Here is a 16,290-nt window from a genome sequence, read left to right as displayed (position 1 = left end):
TGAGCATCAGCTCCGTGTCGTGTCTGTCAACACACTGCGATGAAGCCGCACTCAGTGGGGCGCTGCGAAGTGAGAAATTGTTTCCGTTTCAGATTTTTCTCATCGGCAGTTGGGCTCGCGGTTTCGGCAAGAGTCCCTTCGCTTCACAGTCTGTGACATGCGTGACCGTGCTCTTGGTTCAAAAGTTCACTGGAAAGACCAGGACTGACTGCTGCTCACCTGCAGCTGCTTCTGAATCAGCTGCACAGAAGCCAGAAACTCCATCACTGCACCTTCTATGAATTTTGCAGGGGATTCAGCCTGAATCAGTGTGAATCAATGTGCCACCTCTGTGTTAAGCACATGTGCCACATGTCACTATGCAGCGGGAGATTTTTAGTTATTTACAGTACAAGATGCTGTTTTTTCTACTATCTTTAGTGAAATAAAAGGCAAACAGTTTATGAAGGATTCTATCTCTCGTGCTGCACTCGAAAGCAGTTATAGCTTTCCTGTTCGGTTCACGAGAAGCGGGGGGGCGGGGGGGGGGGCTGTTTTGTTGCTGTAGAAGTGGATACACCCAAGCAACACACAGCAAAAAAAAAAACAGGGGTGGGGAAGGAGAAAGAACAGCCACACCAGTGAGATTCAACATCAGACACGAAGTGCATCGACTAAATCGGAAGGACAGGTGTTAAACCTGAAACACTGAGGTAAACTATGGCCGATAAGAAGACTGTGGCAACCTGGAGGCACACTGTCCATTCCATATTGTTTAAATTAGCCAGTCACTTTTACCACAGTTTGCTTGATGGCAAAATCAGGTGTGCAGTGCCATGCACAGACAGAAAAGCAATAGCCAGAGGCTGTCTTGTTTGCCAGCGTGAGGGCTGACGTAGCTGTGAGAATTCATCCCTCCACTCTTAGGGTGGGACACTGAAATCCAGCAGCTCCTTCTGATTTTCACCATTCATGCACTGACTGGCAGTCATGCACCCTGGCTGTGCTTTGCCCTCGGTTTCTGTTTACTTCTGCTACACTGTAATGTGCTTTTACCATGAACTATCAATGTACTAAACATGCAACGCCTCCGGCCTGGTAAACTTTCAGAGATTGTGAGCACTCAGAGCAACATGGAGGAAAAAGCTTTGCCAGAAAGGTCGCTGGACGGTCAGCAGAACTTTCTCACTGGGGACCTTTTGTGACAGGAATGCAGGTGTACACAATGATATTTACAACAATTGTTATGCCCTTTCAGCAAAGTTCGAGGACAGTCTCTGTGTTGGCATCCTCAAGGCTGTCTAAGTGCAGGACACGCAAGCAGTCTTCGAGTAACGACGCCCAGCTAAGCCCAACTGAAAAAAGCACCAAACCATTCTCTAACCACCAGCTTTTGTAACACGTCACATCTGTACGTCCTGTGAGCTCTCTTTCTGGAAAACGAGTTAATGCAATGATAAAGGAGAAAGTTGCGAGCTGGTGGAGAGGGTATACAAAATGTTCATTTCTTTCATATATAACCCACAGGAATTTACTTAATAGAAGTGCAATCATTTCTGCCTTCTTGCCTAAAATGTCCAGGATGAGAGTAACGTGCTCTCTAGTCCTCTTAATGCTACAGAAGCCAAGGTGAGCGGAGGCCCAGACAACCTGTGAACTTTACCCTCATCATTATCGCCTACATATATGTCAGACAGCTTAGAACTCCAGGCTTGTGGTAAAGAAGGGTAAAACTGTCCACATCTTTACAAGAGTTACTCAGTACTGCACAGACTAAGTTTCACATAGCCTTTAATACAAGCTGTCTTTACGTATGAGACATGTCAATAATAATAATAAGGTTCACTGTTTGGGCTCTTTCATACTCATAGGAACTAATCTGGAAAAATCAGGATTTAAACTCTGTTTAATTTAAACTGTACAATGTCCTTCTGAAGGAAAAGGAAAAATACAAAACAGTTTTTACATTGTAAAGTTTACTCTTCCTTTGAAGAGTCTTACCTGGTGCTGTTGTGCATTTGAGCTTTCTTTCTCATGGAGGAATGGTCAGATTTGGACAGCACAAAACTTTTATTCCAAATAGTTTTGAATAGTTCTGGTAGAGAAATCTCTGACCTAATGCTGGCGTGAATGAATCGAAAAGGAAGAGGAATCGACTGATTGTTCAACAGGTTTATGTTAATGAATTCTCTCCACAAGTCCCGGCTCAGATTGCTCCTAACTTCTTGTCACAGGCCAGTTACTCGAGCAGCCAGCATAATGGATGGTAAGTGACTAAGCCCCAGATGACACACGTGTTTTACCATCATGTGCATTCCGAAAGAAGGAGGCACTAAACACTGTTACAAAAGAAAATCATAAGACTCTCAAAACAAAAAAATATGAACCGATACAGACTTAGCAAGCTAACCTCAGTTTCATGAACAGACTGAAAATTATTTCAAACCAAGTATTAACTTACATAAAAAATAGAATATCTCAACCTTGCAGTAAGACAGCCATGCTGTTTGAACCACCCCGAACTGCAGAACACGAACTTGACAAAAGGCACGATTTGAGAGAGACCTCAAGGTCAAACACGTACCTTCTTCACGGCAGACAAGAAAGGTTGTGGAAAGTGCTCCTTTCACGATGCCCAAACTGTTGAATGATTTTTCCTGCTTCAGCAAGACAGCATGTCTACTCAAACTGCTTCTGGCATGACAAGTACCTGGTTGCAAAAATACAGGAAGTATACAACCGCTGTTCGCAGAAGTTTAAAAAAAATAAGTGAACTTGTTTCGTGCTGTCGGCCTGTTTGAACAAATTACGTAAGTGCAGACTGGCAAATGAGAAACTGGAGATGAGCTTTAGATTGCATATCTCGAAAACAAAAGGAAATTGAGCGATACAAGTTATTTTTCTTTTTTTACTTTAGAATTTTGTAGATGTAGCATTTAACTTCTTTTACCCATAAAAATGTTCAGTTCAAGCATGTTTTTTATTATAAATACTTTATAAAGTGTATCTATCTTTTGTAATTCAAGAAAATAGGTAATCATTGAAAGGGAGTGAAGACTTTTGCAAGATACTATACATTCCATTTAACTGAATTTTGTTTGGTCATTTTTGTCCTTCTGTCCTTCCATACTGTATGTTCGTTATTATTTAGTTAAGCATTTCATTGCTATTGTAAGTTTGATTTACTTGTCCTTTAAATTAATCTATGATGTGCTTCATAATTTTTCTATTAACATTTGCCATCCATTCTCTGCTTGTTTCACATCTATCCTATCACATTCTTAAACTCTCATTTAGGTGTGCTAGAATTGTAAATCTTTACTTCTGCAGCTATACCACAGAATATATCATATTATGATTGCAGAGCCCTAATGTTTCTCTAACCTCTGTTTTCCTCACTCTTGTTTGAATAGAATGGATCAATTAATTCTCTCTGGCAGGTGTTCTCACAGATAGGCAAGGTAGCCATGAGCCATTTCCACCATTTCAGTTTCAGCTGCTGAGAGCATTTAATGATTTTTTTCCAATCTATGTGAGGAAAAGTCCATTTCTCTAACAGTAATCACTTCTTCATATATGATTTCATAATATAAGACTGAATCATATCTGATACCTGATTTTGGCAACCTAATATATACACCTAACAATTTGCACTTTGAATGCTTTTTATAAGCGTGACCTATGTAGATTATGAGGTTTTGGACTCATCTAGGTTATTTTACTCTGCCTGAATGAGCTTTTTCCTATACAGTGCTACACCTCCACCTCCCCCCTTCCCATCTTAGTTTATCTACCCCACAACCAGCTTTACTTAATTGTACTTCATTCAAATGTTGTCGTTTAGAATGTAGACTTTACCTAGTGGGTTGGTGGACTGTGGTAAGACACGCCTACTGTCCAGAGGGAGCACAAAATCATACATCATTCCACAGTATTATGTGGCCACTAAACTTCTGTTCAAAGCCTCAGCATGGCCTAATGAAACTCATGACCGGCTTTGCAAGAGCTGAAGAACTTCATCCACTGCCTGCGCCTCAACTAGAAGGCAGTAAACATCAGTAGAGATAAAAATGAAAGAGATCACCAGCTACTGAAGTAGCTCAAAAAGCTTGACAGTTAAAGCCGGTCATGTACAATCAGCATGATCAAAAAAACTGAGCTCTTGTTCATGTTCTTTAATGTCTCCCATGAAAAATAAGACTTCCTCCTTCATTAATGTCATGAGGCACAGAAAATATTGTTGGTGTATAGACATGAAAGTGAAAAAGAGCAGAAGGGAATTATACTTCTAAAGCAGACTCCCACTTCTACTTTCATGGCTTAAACATGAGCCTTAAGAGATCCTGTTTTCACTGAGAAGGAGTTTCCTATTTCTGGCGTCTCTGCACATTGCTGCAAACCTGAACCACAGGAACATCACAGCAATTAAACTACGTGCTTATGAAACACAGAATATTTTGCACAGTATTTGGATTATGAGCTTCCTGCTTTCCTTGTGGTGTACACTTTAACCAAGACTAGGTTAAGAGAACAGCCTTACCATCTTAAATCTAACCAGTGTCTAGAATGCACATACTAACATCATGCTGCCTTTTTTACAGTATGTGATGAAACCAGCCATGAGCAGCTCGATAAACAGAGGTCAAATCAACACACGATGGGGGCTAACAAGTCAGTTCACATCACATGTGCCTCTCAATTTCCCTTTTGCAGCAGTGCAACGTCAGGGTCTCGTGGCCTGCCCTGAGGCAGGCTGGGTGCACGACTGACTCCATTTGCCTTTCCTCCTGAGGCAGCTCATTTGATTCTAATTCCCTGGCAATGTCTTCTTACTGTGCGTGAGTGGCTTCACTAGAAATGTATTAATAACAGGAACTTTGAGACTGAGCACAGCTTCTGCTTCTCTGGAAAACAACTGACACCAGAAGCAAGGCTGAGGTCCTCTGTAGACTTACTGTAGGTTGATACAAAGTGCACTACTTCCTGCCTATAGCCTGTCTTTTTTCTGCCTGATGATAGAATGGAAATTGTTCACACACAAGTGTTAAAATGCGCTTCTGATTTACCACTACTTCCTCCCTCTGTGACACAGACAGGCCTTCTCTGTCTCTGCCTCTGTCCACAAGGGGGTCATCCTCCTCACCGTCTCCTCTTGCTTTCAGGGCTTCTGCACTCTCGGGTGTCTCCCACTCTAAGTGGATTGCAGGGTTTAAGGCCGGGGTGGTACACAAGGGGCATCAGATGCAAATATTCCTGAAAGAACGCCCCTTCCCAATTCAAACCGGCACATACGGGACCCCAGTATGACGTTTTTTCTTTTAATTTCGTCTGGCAGGGCAGTAACCAGGATCGAAAAGATTTCATTCCTTTAATATTCTTATCTATAGTACCCCCCCCAAATTGTTTTCAGCCACGAAACCAGTTCAAGGACTAGTCTAGCACTTTGCAAGGACAAGGTTAGCTGTGCGGCACCACAAGAACTGACACTTATTCAAAGGATTCAGCTTTGACTTACGAACACGGCAATACACTGGCTTACCCCCTAGTCTTATAGCTGGGTCCTCAGCCAGATACAATTTCAACATAGTTCATGTAGGAAGCTGCATCAGCATGCGTAGGCTGCAAATGTGTAGGTGAAGAAGGCTCCACAGCCATAACGTTGTGTTTCTTTTTCAGCATGGAATAAACCGTTACTTGTCCCTTTGCAATTTAAAAAGATAGTTGGTTCGTCAATACAAAGTTGCACATCCTTGTGCTTTATTTTGGGAGCAGCAAGTGCCAGTCAGCAAAGGATCTCATGAATGCAAAATAGATTTTGAAATGCTATGAACCTGGATGGAAAAAAGATTATTAGTGCAAAGCTCACTAAATGACACTGCAAAGGGCCATTATTTCACACGATGAAGGTGTGAAAACCTAAAAGCCATAATTATTTTGTACTATTGCAGCTTTCACACCTGCTTGTTGTACAGTGTTGCAGAGAGTGGCTATTATTCTCAATCACCCCTGAAAAAGCAAACACAAATGTTCACTTGCTTTGTTACATTTGTTTTCAATAATCAATCCCTAACACCAGAAGTAGTGTTTGAACAAAATGAGTGAAAATTCAGTTTTATTATTTTTCAATAGAGACCGGAGGCTCTGTTCTCTCATAAGCAGCACGCACAGCTGGTAAGGAAGCCCAAAAAAATGGCCAAAACTGATGTCACCCACAGTAACAGGAAAATCTGTTTCAGCTTCTCTGTTAAGTGTTTTAGCAATACTGTTACTGCCTAAACACACATCTACCCACCTACAAAGTTTGAAAACTCAGGAAGAAAGGAGGAGATCCTTTTTAACTTGCACTAAAAAAGGATCATATACCTTGGTCAGCTTTTAAGATCACATGGCCTCAGCTTTCATTTTTACGCTGACGATACTCAAATATACATCCATACCAAACCCGACACTGACGTGGCTGTCTCTATCCTATCTAATTGCATCTCTGACATAAAAATTTGGATGACTCAAAACTTCCTTCATCTTAACTGTGACAAGACTGAAGTCATGCTTATTGGTACCCCCCATCAACTTCGTAAAGCCAGTCCTGTAACCCTGTCTGTAGATGGCTCTGTACTTGAGCTTCAATCAAAATTGAAAAACCTTGGGGTTATATTCGATTCTGGCTTAACATTCGACCCACATGTACAGCATACTGTCAAAACATCTTTTTTTCACCTTAGAAATATCGCAAGACTACGCCCTATGCTATCATTAACTGTGGCTGAAAAGCTGATCAACATATTTGTATTCTCTCGAATTGACTACTGCAATGCTCTGCTCCCTGGTGTATCTAAATCTACTCTGAACAAGCTGCAGTATGTCCAAAATTCAGCAGCCAGAATTCTGACCAGGTCTAGTACAAGTGTTCACATTACTCCTATCCTGGAGTCCTTGCACTGGCTTCCGGTCAAATTCCGCGTAGACTTTAAAATCCTCATGCTCACCTACAAGGCTTTACATGGCTTGGCACCTCAATACCTGTCTGAACTTTTATCGCCCTACTCCCCACCTCGCAACCTCCGCTCTTCAAATTCTGCCCTCCTTACTGTCCCCCAAGCCCGTCTACATTGTATGGGCGACAGGGCCTTCTCCTGCTATGCCCCCAAGCTCTGGAACTCTTTACCCAAGGATATTAGAGAGTCACCTTCTCTAAACTCCTTCAAATCCAGACTCAAAACTTTCTTCTTCAGTAAAGCCTTTACTTAACTGGTTCCATTCTTCACCCCTCTGCTCTTCTTAATACCATCTTCCACGGTCTCCTCTATTGTTATTGTTGTATTGTTGTAATTATAATTATGTCCTGTCTTGTGAAATTTTCTTATTTATTGTTGTAGTCTTCTTATTTATTGTTATTGTCATCCTGTAAAGCGCTTTGAGAAGCCACCTTTAAAGGCGCTATATAAAATAAAGTTTATTATTATTATTATTATTACCTTCTATTAGTTGTGTTCTACAAGGTTTTATAAGCTATGACATGCAAGAAAAACACAGGACTTTGATTGCATTACAGAAAGTGAAAATTGTAATGTATTTTTTTCTGAGATGTTACACTCTGTCACTGGTGTTAAGAATAAATCCATTTCCACTGTTCAAAAACTAAAAGTGCTAAAACAATTGGATTTGCAGGATTTCCCTTCATATTTTTCTTTAATTGCATGACGTTTGATAGGAGCACTCTAAATCCTAATTTCCTAAGCAGAAAGTGTTGGGCTCTTGATGGTTAAACACTTGAAGGTAAATGCGCTCCAAAAATGTGAGCAAAGCACATCTGTCCCGCTGACCCACGTACCACTGACCACATGCTGTTCGCCAGTGAGGCAGTGCATAGCTTCAGAACAGCACTGGAAAAACCCTTCAGGACAGGACTAATAAGGCTTCGGAAACGCATCAGAACCAAGCAGAGAAGTGAGTCAAACCTGTAAGTGAACATCAAACCCCCCAATACAAAGAACAATTCTTTCAGTTCTCTTCCTCGGTTCCATAATTCACAACTTGACGATGTTTTGCTTTGAAGCCCACCCCCACCCCCCTTGTCTGACACTGAAACACCAAGGAGAGTGAAGTTTCTTTCCTTGAATTTTCAGTCAGGTCAAAAGAGGTGTAACTGCTGGCACTTCTAAAGGGTTAAGGAAGTTAAGCAAGGGGATTTTGAAAACTACCATGACTACGGAATGGCTAACACGGGCAGCTTTTGATATTTTAAGTCTTGGTGATACACATCATATTTCCTGTTTTACTCATGCAATCTATAATTACAACACTTGCAGTGATACTGCGTAACAGCCCTTGCACAGACCACCTATTTAAAAATACTTGGTAAAACTATTGTTTTGGAACATTATCCAATGCAAGTGAAGTGATCTTGAAACCCAAATATAGAACATTTTCTTTTAAAATCCAGTCATGTCTTCACAAAGTCCAAACTTAGTTTAAAGTATTAATTGTTGTCCAAGTAGAGAATATTTATTATCCATAAACTCATTTACAGTACAAGTTTAATTACTGGACAGAGCCTATCTGTTGTGTTTAGAACGTCTGAATTTCTCGTTCAACTGGAGAAAAGATCAGATCAGATCACTTTATTGGCCATATACAATTTCTTGCATTAGGAATTTGTCTTTTCGCATACCCCAGCTTGCTCTCCATGAGACACACAGATGGGTAGAGAAGCTTGGGGTCAGAGCGCAGGGTCAGCCATTTGTACAGCACCCCCGGAGCAGTTGGGGTTAAGGGCCTTGCTCTGGGGCCAAACAGAGTAGCATTCCTCTGCTGGCCGCGGGATTCGAACCGGCAACCTTCCAGCCACAGGTGCAGATCCTAAGTCACAGAGCCATAACACTGAAAAACGTGCACACGTGATGTCAGTTAGAAAACTGCAGGATTGAAATGGGTGTTAAACTGAGTGATCAGCATCACCTGTCACCTTAAGAGATTGATGAAGCAAAAACCTCAGCAGCTGTTATGTTCAGCGGAAAACAGCTCGGGCCTCATTTTATAAGGGCTTTAGGGTCTTTAACTGGGAAACAGAATAGGCAAAAGGCAAACAAAGTAACATTCTACAAGAACAAGAAAACTAATCAAGGTGGGGGCACTCGCAAACAAGCTACACAGCCTCTAAAACTAATCTCCCACATGCATTAATGGACACTGGAGATCTCAATAGATTTTGGCACTTACCATTGCCTCTAAGACCTGTGTCAGCACAGCATATAAACCAGCAACATTAAGACCAGCTGTGACTAGGAAGTCATTAGCTGATGTCGCACACTTAGTTGGGAGTAGTTGCCCAGGGTTGTGGGTGAATTGGTCAGCAGATCTCTCTGTCCGTTTGCTGAAAAGCTGAGACGGTCTCCACTACCTCACACTTCTACCTTGCCAGAAGCCATTTTACCCTGCAGCTCACAGCTGGCAGCCAACTTAAGCTCAGAAGGTGTGAGCCCAGCCAGATACTGGATGGGAGACTTTTTGAAAAAACTAAGGTTGCTGCCAGAAGGGATGTGAGTGGGGCCAGTAGGGGACACTATACTGTAAAAAGGTGCTGTCCTTCAGAGGAGAAGTAAAACCAAGGTCTTGAAACTGTGGTCAAAATCCTAGGGCATTTCTTGAAAAGCATAGGGGTATTAACCCCAGCATCTGGGCCAAATTTCCTCCTGGCCTCCCACCATAGCCTCCTAATAATCCCCATCTATGAAGTGTTATCACTCTGTTCTACTCCTCAATGATAGCAGGTGTGTGACGAGGGAACTGGCACACTCTGCTTGCCTTCGCATCATCCATGTGTGTGCTACACATTGGTGGTGGTAGTGGGATTACCCATTACCTGTAAGTGGCTTTGAGTGGAGTGTCCAGAAAAGCGATATAACTGCAGTTATGCTGATGAGCGTTGGGCGCTGTGGAGCTCGAGACAGGTCTCGGTGCTTGACGGCTCTGCAGACGGGCACCCAGGAGCAGCATGGCAAACAGTGTGATCCTCTCCCAAGCACATGCAGTATCCAGACCTATCGATCAACTGCAAAGAAATAATTGGATAAACTAACGAAGCATTTACTGACCTTCTCTAGGCACCATTGTGAGTCGGCAGGTTCTTTAGCTTGGATAGTAGCTAACGAATGCTATTTCAGGGTACTTCAGCTTTCACTTCTTTCTCCATATCACTTGGTGGAACACAGGGATTTTAAATTCAGAAGAAGAGTGCTAGGACTAGATTACTGCTCTAGCTATTGTACAAGCTTTACTACAGACAATCTCATTCCACTTTTTCCTAGCGAGTTGTGATCCAGTGCAAGAGGAAAGTGCAGAATTTGATGGACGGGGAATTGAAGATTCTGTCACCTCGGGAACATCAATAGCAAGAGTTTTCTGGAGAACAGAAAATGTTAAGACTTAAAACTAAGGATCTGCCTCAGAGTAGATCTGGTCTGTCTTTTTTCAGAACAAGATAAACTGAGAAATTTAATAGCTTTTTATTCAAAGTTTTTTTTTATAAATCAATTTCTTCAACCTGCATTAAGCAATTCAGAACACGTATTGAATGGAAATGGATAATTGTTTTTTCCAGCAGAAATATGCAAGGTGACGGACTTTGCAGCATGAGGAAATAAACTGCTTTCAGGTTTAAGGATTAAAAAGGGATGAGGTTTGGATTTGTAGAGGTCTTAAATTGCAGCAAAAGCAGAAACATACGTTCGGTCAGAACACCAATTTCTTTTCTTTCCATTCTCTGCAGCTCTGAAGCCTCTTGGAAACAATTCTGATCTTCACCACCTGATGCTGAAAAGTAACTTTTAAATTACAACAGTGGTAGACAAGAAAAGCAACAGGAAAATAAACCTATTAACTTCAGCCTTAAACATGCTTGTTTTTAAACATCTTGGGAAGGGACATTACACTTATCCTCAATTTATTTTTTCAGAAGGATGTTAAATACAACTTTTGTCATTTATGTTACAATTCACAGGGACTATAATATTGAAAATTTGATCAGAGACCCAGCTTTAAAAAAATAATAAAAAAACAATGCTAAAAAAATCAACATAAAGCATAAAGTAACCACAATAGCCATCAGGTTGTGAACGGTATCTTGCTACCAGTTATCAGTTTTTAAACTGGCTTGAGATCAAGGTATATAGGACAGAGAAGGCTAATGAAAAGAGATTAATACAACTTTAAAGAGATTTATTGTGGAGAAGACTGTTTTGAATGAGTAAAATCTTTATTGCATGCACAGACTGTTGTCAGAATTTGATGGGAAGCATGTGGCAAGACATTTGATCCCTTAGAATATGATCCACTGAAAAAAATCTAAAGATGCCTATTTTGTATAGTCTTGGGGATGCTAGTTTGCAAAAAAACATTTACAGCAAAAAGGATCATGGATTCCTTAAGCTTTTCAATACCGTACCCCAAGCAATAATGGCAATAAACAAACATCAATTTCAATTTGATTCCTCCCCATTCAGGAAATGGTTTTCTTTAGACAGTTTAATTGACCGCAAAAAACACCCCCCTTCTTTAAACAATACCATCCTATTGCATTGTCCCTTATGTTTTGTCTTTTGAATGCAAATAATAGCAAAGAAAAATACTGTCAAGGAGGTGTGTAAACAGAACTCCTTTAAGATTTGGCAATAAGAAATTAAGGGAAAAATGCAATACTGATAGCTACATATAAAACATCTGGGTATAACACAGTAAGTACAAACTGTTCACATCAGATTTTTCTTGGTCACAATTAAAAATAAAAAAAAAATCAGACTTTTCAACAACAAAAAAAAAAGAGTCAGATTGCCACTTATTAAAATGTATGAAAACTTTCAATAAAAAGCTGGAATATTAATTGCAAGAATTGTTTTCACCGTGTTAGTGGGGGGCAAGGATAAGAAAAAAAGTTCATCTTGGAATGTTGCTTGGAATCATTGCTAGGCAACCGGCTTCAGGCGGGACACCGTCATCAAGGCTGGCAGTGACGTGCCCCGCCCACCTTGCCTCCTCCCAGCCAATGGATCGTCCTGAACAGTAGCAGGGGCGGGTCCTCAGATTGCAATCTTGGACATTTGCTCTTCTAGTTTGGCGATTCGCTTCTCTTGACTGCTAACGAGGTCCTTAAGGGATTTGATTTCTTTAAGGACCTCGTCCATCTTGGCTTCATTTTGCTGGTGGAGAAGGAAGAGAGCATCTGGTGAAGGTTCAGTTCCACATGGCAAACACAGTGCTGAAAAGTTTATCAAGCTCATTTAGGCTTCCGTAGCATCGACGGTACATAAGTTTAATTCTAGATGAGCTTTCCTTCCTACTCAACGAGGTATTTTAGATCAGCACCCCTCCATACAAACTCAAGTCATGAACGAAGGATACTCTGATCTCCCCCCATTTTCGTTAAAGGCAGAGCCTTCCACCCAGCTACTGAAGTATGCAGAAGTGAGATAACACAGGACAATTTCAGCTTTACACGGTATTCTTCAAAAGGAAGTGTGACGGGGAGCTGTAAAAACTGGATAAGACTGTGGGCTGGATCAGCAGGAGAGAAGATTTTGCTTGTGGTTGTTCTAGTCTGGTGGGTGAGTGGATGAGTTATTTTATAAAAAATGTACTTTAACAAATTTGAAAAGGCCTTTACCATGCCCATCTGTTATCCTGCGCTCACCAAGTAATCTATGCCAGAACGCTTCATACTTAAAAAAAAAAGTCTGCTTGAAAAGGACTGAATTTCAGTGCCAGTAGGCTCCAGCCCCACGTTTCTTCTGGGAGATGACAAACTGTATGTGATTATAGATTACAGTCACAAGCTGGAGGTTCACATTATGAAGGGCTGGGTCTTTATTAATAAACGCCTTTAACCGAAAGGCTGCCGATTGCAGTGGGACAGGCTCTTGCTCAGTGACAAGTGGCATCTTCTGGTTTTGTGGGTCGGAAGGGAAAAATTTAAGCATTGCTGCCACGTGAGGACCTGATTGTAACCTAGTCTTTTTTTTTGCCAGCATCATACAACATGCAGATTGAAGAGTTAAGTGCACAAACATTCCAAGTCCATACAGTAAGAGCTAGATTTGTGTTAGAGCACCGTTCCTGAGAAAGCCTGCAAATTTGCAGGATTTGCAATGCACAAATGACAGACCCTACAGGGGAAAAACTGGGCTTGGTTCCCCGATTTAGAGAAGTATTTTATATTACTTTCTTCCAGGTTATGTATTGACATAAAAAATAAACTGTTAAATCTCTTCATATATGTGTAAGAAATTAACAACTGCTCATGTTAATAAAATTGATATACAATAAGTAAATTACAGAAAACATTAACAGGGTCACCATTCAGGATTTTTAAAATTTTGAAAACTCAAATGGCACGTAAGGCACATGAGCATGGGCTTGAACATGCATTCTCCCAAGGAACAAAGCAGCAAGACCACCTGCCCCTGTGTGCTTTAGGCAACAGAATGGGTTTAAAAGGTGATAACAGATAAAAACTGTGCTGTGGGTTTTGTCCAAGTTAAACACCTGCTCTGGCTTATGTTATTTCTCTATCGAGTTGCATAGAAGAGCTCTGCAAACTCTCATGACTTCAGCAAACTTTCAAAGCAACTGCAACATCAGCTAGCGACTGGTAAAACATGGGCATCAAAATGCTGACCAGATCAGTGAACCTCCAAGTTCTACTGTATTAACAGGTCAGGCAAAAAGATTTTTTTAAATGAGAAGTTACTGACCACCGACACCTACTGGCCACATGTGGAACAACAAGCAGACTTCAATCTCCAGAATGGGGCCGTTCCTGCTGTGTAATACTCACTATTGAGGGAGTGGCAGAGGGGGTCTTGTGAGCCAGGCCCGTGTGCTCTGCCTTCTTGTTCAGCTTATTGTCCAAGATGTTCTTCTTGACCACTTTGAGCTCCCGGTTCTTCCCGGGGATGTAGCCTTGCTTGAGAGAGATGAGGATGGGGTCAGCGTTTTTGCCCTCGAACCACTCCTCGGCCTCCAGGGAGCAGTCCGGGCCAGCCGTGTCCGGGTAGAGGTCATCCTGGAAAAGGTCCGACTGTAGGAGGGGGAAGCAGAGATGGCCGTCAGGACAGGAAATCAAAGGGAATAGGAGGTGCCCAAGCTCATCACAGCAAGCTGCTTCCTGGTTCCAGGAGTCACTGAAGGCTGTCCACACAAACTTATCTCCTGTCCCTTTGCTGCCATTGACTTCTATTGGAAGGTCCCATTTTAATGTAGCACTATGGCTACACAAAGATTGTACTTTGCTGTGTGATCTTGCAATGGACTATTAGACAAAGATGTACTTGGAGATATCAGGAAGGCAAATATCTGAGAATGCTTTAAACAATCTAGGGAAAAAAACTTACATTTTCTTACATTAATCATTCCAATGCAACTGACTATCGCTCATCCCTAATCAACTCACTGGACTCAAATACACTGACAGCTGTTTCTTAACAGGCTATATGTTTAGTATATGCAATAGTACATGTCTCCACGCGTTTAAATCTCACTCAGAACAAATTAGTTGCTGCACAAAATCTACATTAAAGTGGACAAGTCAAGTACATGGAAAACACTGAATGCCAAAACATACGTCACTAAAAAGACGTTCATGTGGGGTTAAAACCAGCCCTGCTATCTTCATTAAATTGTGTACAAGCATTCTACAAAATGCACTAGTTGGCACTATCAAGCATTAACCCGCTCACCTTTCTGGGCACAGTCATGATGATGGGCTCACATTTTCTCTCATGCAACTTATAAAACCTAGAAGTAGAAAACAATGCACATGTAACAGAGGTTAAGCAAATGTGGATAAAAGCAGGAGTAAAAAAAGACTGCTGCTGGAAATGTAAATTCTCACAGCAATCAAGTACATCTAAAAGCTTTCTGTGCTCAGGGGAAATAAAGCCTCTCTGAACTGCAAAAACACACTGTAGATTCTCGGAATGAACAGGTTTTTCATTCTGCTAGAATCCATTAGTTCCAGCAATGACCAGCTGTGTGCTAGGTCGCCCTCCGGAGGAATCAACAAAAAACAAGACGCATGGAAATCTCATTTATTACTATAAAATAAGAACATGGTCATCATTTGAGGAGATTCTTAGCCCATTAACCCTAGAAATTCCCCCACCCCTATTCCCTGCAAGGGCTCAGAGTGTCTCAGATGCAGAGAGATGATCCAGCTCTTCCCAGCCACACAACAGCTCTGGGAGTGTCAGGTTTACCTGGCAATCTCACACTTGTTCACATCCAGTCCTCTCTTGGGCATGTAGCCCATGCCTCGCTGTGGCTCCTTGGTGGTAAAGGTGTTGAGGTAATGGACAAAGGGGGCTTCATCTGTGATCTCAAAGTAGCGAATGCTGCTGTCACCCTGGATCGTGCAGAAATAGCATGTGAACAGAGGTTAATGCAGGACAAGCATGACCGGGTTTCATTTTCCTGGCGAACCCCACAAGTGAGAATCACTACAGCCTCGAACAATGTAACACAGATAAAAGGTAGACAGTTATCCCATTTTTGGATTAGGATTGAGCATTCTATAAAACACAAATCCGGAAGGCATCAAAGATGGATCACAATAAAATATTTTAGGAAAGATTAAATTTTAAACGAACACCGTCTTTATTTTTCTCTCCTATTTCTCTCGTATTTCCAATAGGGTCCGGAGCCACACAGTGCAGTGAAGAAAAATTTATATGAAACAGAGGGAGCATAAAGGACGCTTATCTGCAGTTCATGCAGTACCCTCTTGTGGTTGCTATGTATATTGCATTCAAGTATAACATCAGCAAAGCAAAAAATCCCCTGGGCAGAAACAAGGACCTAGCAGATGTTTTTATAAAATCACACAATATTGTTCAAACACTACAAATGTTGGGGGAGAATCATAATTTTATATGTAGTGCTTTTTGACTTTGCAATCAAAGTACCAAAAAGTTAGCAGTTATAGGTACCTGATCATTTCACATCACTTATTTTGAACCAAAACATGTAGCCGTTAGTCACGAGAGAAGAATTTCAAAGTGCTGACTACCTTCGGAGCACTATTACAATTTAAAATGAGTACATTTTTTGGTGTTCACAAGAACAAAGTGAACAAATGTAGCAAATAAATCATTTGGAATATTACAAAACAACGCTTGGTGCCAGTGGAATCACAAATGTCTCATCATTTAATGAATTTTTGTGGCAGGATAGCGATAACTTCTTGCATCTCCCTTACAACTAGTCAGGCACAGAAAGCCATTGCATTTAGTGAAGGTCCATTTCTCTTGTCTAAAATCAACT

The 16,290-nt window shown here is 41.3% G+C and overlaps 1 protein-coding gene across 3 annotated transcripts in view; it reads right to left on the bottom strand.

Annotated features, from left to right (window-relative positions):
* Positions 1-11,181: 11,181 nt before the first annotated feature.
* The window catches only part of coro1ca (coronin, actin binding protein, 1Ca), a 58,249-nt gene continuing 53,140 nt past the window's right edge, over positions 11,182-16,290 (bottom strand). For all 3 annotated transcript variants that reach the window (XM_006640216.3, XM_015366338.2, XM_069182096.1), the window contains exons 8-11: positions 15,228-15,373; positions 14,709-14,766; positions 13,808-14,050; positions 11,182-12,173 (exon numbers count right to left, since the gene is read on the bottom strand). In XM_006640216.3, coding sequence (XP_006640279.3) covers positions 12,054-12,173; positions 13,808-14,050; positions 14,709-14,766; positions 15,228-15,373 — 567 coding nt within the window. In that variant the 3' untranslated portion in view covers positions 11,182-12,053. The remainder of the gene's footprint in view (positions 12,174-13,807; positions 14,051-14,708; positions 14,767-15,227; positions 15,374-16,290) is intronic.

Source organism: Lepisosteus oculatus, chromosome 22 (assembly GCF_040954835.1).
Source record: "Lepisosteus oculatus isolate fLepOcu1 chromosome 22, fLepOcu1.hap2, whole genome shotgun sequence".
NCBI classification, from domain to species: Eukaryota; Metazoa; Chordata; class Actinopteri; order Semionotiformes; family Lepisosteidae; genus Lepisosteus; species Lepisosteus oculatus.
The sequence above is the reverse complement of the archived record's forward strand: the minus strand, read 5'-3'. Positions and strand labels throughout refer to the sequence as shown.